Source organism: Salvelinus alpinus, chromosome 24 (genome assembly GCF_045679555.1).
Source record: "Salvelinus alpinus chromosome 24, SLU_Salpinus.1, whole genome shotgun sequence".
NCBI classification, from domain to species: domain Eukaryota; kingdom Metazoa; phylum Chordata; class Actinopteri; order Salmoniformes; family Salmonidae; genus Salvelinus; species Salvelinus alpinus.
The window spans coordinates 29,212,160-29,217,235 of NC_092109.1; the positions used below are offsets into that span (position 1 = coordinate 29,212,160).

Here is a 5,076-nt window from a genome sequence, read left to right on the forward strand (position 1 = left end):
GTTTCGATCTTGAATGCGCTCCACATTGCCGCGAGTCATTCAATGATTGGTCAGTTCATTTTGACGAGGGAGGCGCGTGTGCATAGCAAAGGCGCGTTAAACACGTTGGGGTTTTGGAACGTTCAGATAGAAATATACTATGTAGAATAGGAAGCACGTCGGCTCTATTCGTTCATGTCATTTCTATTTGCAACGTTCGGCAACGTTTGGCGACTGAAAGTAGCCAGGAGTCCATCCCAAATTAATGGAAAAGATGGGTACGGTACTGTCTAAAATGAAATGAGAAAGATGCCACGTGGCATGGACTCAACATTAGACCATTTCTGAAGTTTGACAAACTTTGGAGTGTGCTATCATGGAAAGCAGGAAAGCAAAGGCTGGCTTTTTCAAACAGAATCTGCATCCTCTAGCTCTAACTCCCAAAAGTTTTGGGACACTGTAAAGTCCACGGAGAACAAGAGCACCTCCTCCCAGCTGCCCACTGCACTGTGGCTAGGTAACACTGTCACCACCGATAAATCCATGATAATCGAGAATTTCAATTTCTACGGCTGGCCATGCTTTCCTCCTGGCTACCCCAACCCCGGCCAACAGTTTACGCACCCCCCGCAGCTACTTGCCCAAGCCTCCCAGCTTCTCCTTCACCCAAATCCAGATAGCAGATGTTCTGAAAGAGCTGCAAAACCTTTACCCGTACAAATCAGCTGGGCTAGACAATCTGGACCCTCTCTTTCTAAAATGATCTGCCGCCAACCCCTATTACCAGTCTGTTCAACCTCTCTTTCGTATCGTCCGAGATCCCTAAAGATTGGAAAGCTGCCGCGGTCATCCCCCTCTTCAAAGGGGGTGACACTCTAGACCCAAACTGTTATAGACCTATATCCATCCTGCCCTGCCTTTCTAAAGTCTTCGAAAGCCAAGTTAATAAACAGATCACTGACCATTTCGAATGCCACCGTACCTTCTCCGCTGATCAATCCGTTTTCTAAGCTGGTCACGGGTGCACCTCAGCCACGCTCAAGGTACTAAACGATATCATAACCGCCATTGATAAAAGATTGTACTGTGCAGCCGTCTTCATCGACCTGGCCAAGGCTTTCGACTCTGTCAATCACCGTATTCTTATCGGCAGACCAACAGCCTTGGTTTCTCAAATGACTGCCTCGCCTGGTTCACCAACTACTTCTCAGACAGATTTCAGTGTGTCAAATCGGAGGGCCTGTTGTCCGGACCTCTGGCAGTCTCTATGGGGGTACCAGAGGGTTCAATTCTCGGGCCGATTCTTAAACGCTAGTAAAAATAAATGTATGCTTTTCAACCGTTCGCTGCCCGCACCTGCCCGCCCAACTAGCATCACTATTCTGGACGGTTCTGACTTAGAATAAGTGGACAACTACAAATACCTAGGTGTCTGGCTAGACTGTAAATTCTCCTTCCAGACTCATATTAAACATCTCCAATCCAAAATTAAATCTAGAATCAGCTTCCGATTTCGAAACAAAGCCTCCTTCACTCACGCCGGCAAACATACCCTTATAAAACTGACTATCCTACCGATCCTCGACTTCGGCGATGTCATTTACCAAATAGTCTCCAACACTCTACTCGGCAAACTGGATGCAGTCTATCACAGTGACATCCGTTTTGTCACCAAAGCCCCATAAACCACCCACCACTGCGACCTGTATGCTCTAGTCGGCTGGCCCTCGCTACATATTCGTCGCCAGACCCACTGGCTCCAGATCATCTATAAGTCTTTGCTCGGTAAAGCCCCGCCTTATCTCAGCTCAATGGTCACGATAACAACACCCACCCGTAGCACACGCTCCAGCAGGTATATCTCACTGGTCATCCCCAAAGCCAACACCTCCTTTGGCCGCCTTTCCTTCCAGTTCTCTGCTGCCAATGACTGGAACGAATTGCAAAAATCACTGAAGCTGGAGACTTATATTTCCCTCACTAACTTTAAACATCAGCTATCTGAGCAGCTAACCGATCGCTGGTTTTAGCCCATCTGTAAATAGCCCATCCAATCTACTTACCTCATCCCCATATTATTTTTATTTACTTTTCTGCTCTTTTGCACATCAGCTTTTCTACTTGCACATCATCATCTGCACATCTATCACTCCAGTGTTAATTTGCTAAATTGTAATTACTCCGCTACTATGGCCTATTTATTGCCTTACCTCCTCATGCCATTTGCACACATTGTATATATACTTTTTAATTTAAAAAAATAATATTGTGTTATTGACTGTACGTTTGTTTATGCCATGTGTAACTCTGTGTTGTTGTTTGTGTCGCACTGCTTTGCTTTATCTTGGCCAGGTTGCAGTTGTAAATGAGAACATTTACCTGGTTTAAATAAAGGTGAAATATATATATATATTTTTTTTTTAAAGATTGTTGTATAATGGCATTTTATTATGGTTAATTGAATTCCTTCTACTATTGGATAGCCATTAGCAACATTATGAGCATACATTGTATAGAAAGGCTTTCAGGTTTAAAACTCGTTGTGAGTATAGGCTTCCGAGTGGCTCAGCGGTCTAAGGCACTGCATCTCAATGCTAGCGGTGTCACTACAGACCCTGGTTTGATTCCAGGCTGTATTACAACCGGCCGTGATTGGGAGTCCCATAGGACGGCGCACAATTGGCCAAGAGTTGTTTGGGTTAGTGTTTGGCCGGGGTAGGCCATCATTGTAAATTAGAATTTGTTCTTAATTAAGTGACTTGCCTAGTTAAATAAAGGTTAAAGAAAAAATAAAGTTGAACTATAGTTGATATAACTGTATTTGCTTTCCAAATTCAGGTCTGAACATTTTCATTATATATTTAAAAAATACTCATTTGAAAAATCTTATTGTTGTGAATTTATATGTACATTTGTCATTTGTATTGCAGCGCTTAAATCGTTGCTGCTTCCTTCTTGCCTGGTATGGATTGTTGTTACTTTTATGATCACTTTATAAACAATCCTTAACAGGCAAGAAGAAAGTTTCATAAAAGAAGCCGACCATAACACACCAGACATGTTACATCATTTCAATGCCAAACCTGATCTAACAGTGGAATCTGATGGTCCCAAGAAGGCACCAATCACTCATTACCATTAAACATTTACATAGATTATCTCATTGACAAAGGAAACTCTAGTTGAAGGCCATCCATATTTTGAGAGGTCAGCTCTGCATATTTTGAGAGGTCCGCTCGACACAACTCACAAGTACTACTCCAACAGTCAGAGATCAGTGTTTACTACCCAAAATAGACTGTGAAAATCCAATTAATGGCTTGATCCACTGTAGCCTAAGCAACACACAGTAGCCTTTAAGTTAGCATGTCTGTTTTAATCAACAGGGGAGCATATTGCAAGTATGAACTTTTTTCACATGCTGGATAAATACAGTATACGCAAGAACAAATCAAAACCTGGATATGTTATGTTTTTGCCACAATCTTATCAAAAGGAATGACATTGTCCCAATAATGGTAAGTCAGTAACAACGTGCAGTGTATTTGACTTGACAGACCTGCTTTGGTATTTTTGTTGTGCTTGTGGGGTAATCTTTGTCAAATACTGACTTAACATTGAATATAGACTTGTGTACTAATTGCCAGTTGTAATGTAAAAATCTGATATTGTGTTGTCAATATCAAACAAAGCCTCAACCTGGGGACCTGATTGAGATATTCCGCGGTACCTATCAGCACTGGGCCTTGTATGTTGGAGAAGGTTACATCGTCCACCTCTGTCCCCCCAGTAAGTACAATTTGCTCCTGATCTTTAATACTGGATGTCATGGCACAGAGAAGCCTATAAAGTACATGTATAAGGGATTCATGGACCTAGAAAAAATATGCTTATGATTATGTCTATAAAATCGTATACAAACTCTATCAGAAAAACATAGTACACATCACTGATCTGATTCTGATACCCCCCTAAGATTTTCCTATCTGCTCTTTCCTCCACTCTCACGTGACCCTGCCTCACCCCACTGATCCTACCTCCCCTACCTAAGCTGAGGCAGCTGGGGCTGGTGCCTACAGCCTAGTGTCTGTGTTGTGTGACACAGCCGTTGTGACCAAGGAGAGCCTGGAGGAGATAGTTGGGAAGGACAGGTTCCTTGTCAACAACCTGCTGGATGGCAAACACAAACCCCGGTGTGTTTATGACATACTGAGGGATGCCCGCAGCCTGCTGGGCCTGGAGATGCCTTACTGCATCCTGAGGGGAAACTGTGAACACTTTGTCACAGAGCTGAGATATGGGAAGGGAGAGTCCCGGCAGGTGTGTGTGCTGACAATCATGATATCCTTAGAAGGATATCATGACATTTCCTGTGATGTTGGTAAAGCAATACTTTTGGTCTATGCCTTTGTTTATTGTTTGTGCCAGTTGCCAAGCTGGACTAATGGGCTCCCAAGTGGCACAGCGGTCTAAGGCACTGCATCTCAGTGTAAGAGGTGTCACTACAGACACCCTGGTTTGAATCCAGGCTGTATCACAACCGGCCGTGATTGGGAGTCCCATAGGGCGGCGCACAATTGGCCCAGCGTCGTCCGGGTTTGGCCAGTGTAGGCTGTCATTGTAAATAAGAATTTGTTCTTAACTGACTTGCCTGGTTAAATAAAAATGTATTCAGTTTAGGAACAGTTGACCTGACCAAGGAGACTAGTCGGATAATCAGACACTACCTTGTAAAATGGGAGATGCATGTTACATATTAAAGCCCACATGGCTGCGTTTAGACAGGCAGCCCAATTCTGATATTTTTTCCACTAATCACATCAGATATTTACCCATCAGGGCTGATCTATTAGTGGGGAAAAAATTCAGAATCATTCTGTTTAGGACATGAGGTCTCTGTTTGCATTTTAAAACAAGATTATTTGGGGATAGGTGTTTCTCATCGGTTAGTGGTTACTGTTATGATCTAATCTCTTTTTGCAGGTATATTATGCTCTGGGCGTAGGTGTTAGAGCAGTGGCGATTGGCATGAAGGCCCTGAATGCAGCGTCAAACATCTCTTGTGTGAAGTCAAAACAAAAGAGGGTACTCCTTTGA

General features: G+C 43.3%; 1 protein-coding gene across 1 annotated transcript; it reads left to right on the plus strand.

Annotated features, from left to right (window-relative positions):
• Positions 1-3,373: 3,373 nt before the first annotated feature.
• LOC139551870 (phospholipase A and acyltransferase 3-like) lies at positions 3,374-5,076 on the plus strand. Its single transcript, XM_071363218.1, has 4 exons — positions 3,374-3,497; positions 3,672-3,768; positions 4,031-4,299; positions 4,963-5,076. The coding sequence occupies exons 1-4, from the start codon at positions 3,444-3,446 to the stop codon at positions 5,074-5,076; spliced, it is 534 nt and encodes a 177-aa protein (XP_071219319.1). The 5' UTR covers positions 3,374-3,443.

What these genes read in the sequence shown, in the direction of transcription:
- LOC139551870 (XM_071363218.1), top strand. Translation starts at nt 3,444, where the DNA reads ATGTTATGTTTTTGCCACAATCTTATCAAAAGGAATGACATTGTCCCA. An exon ending in ATGACATTGTCCCAATAATG is followed by an intron (nt 3,498 to 3,671) that starts GTAAGTCAGTAA and finishes TATCAAACAAAG; the next exon opens with CCTCAACCTGGGGACCTGAT. An exon ending in GGAAGGGAGAGTCCCGGCAG is followed by an intron (nt 4,300 to 4,962) that starts GTGTGTGTGCTG and finishes CTCTTTTTGCAG; the next exon opens with GTATATTATGCTCTGGGCGT.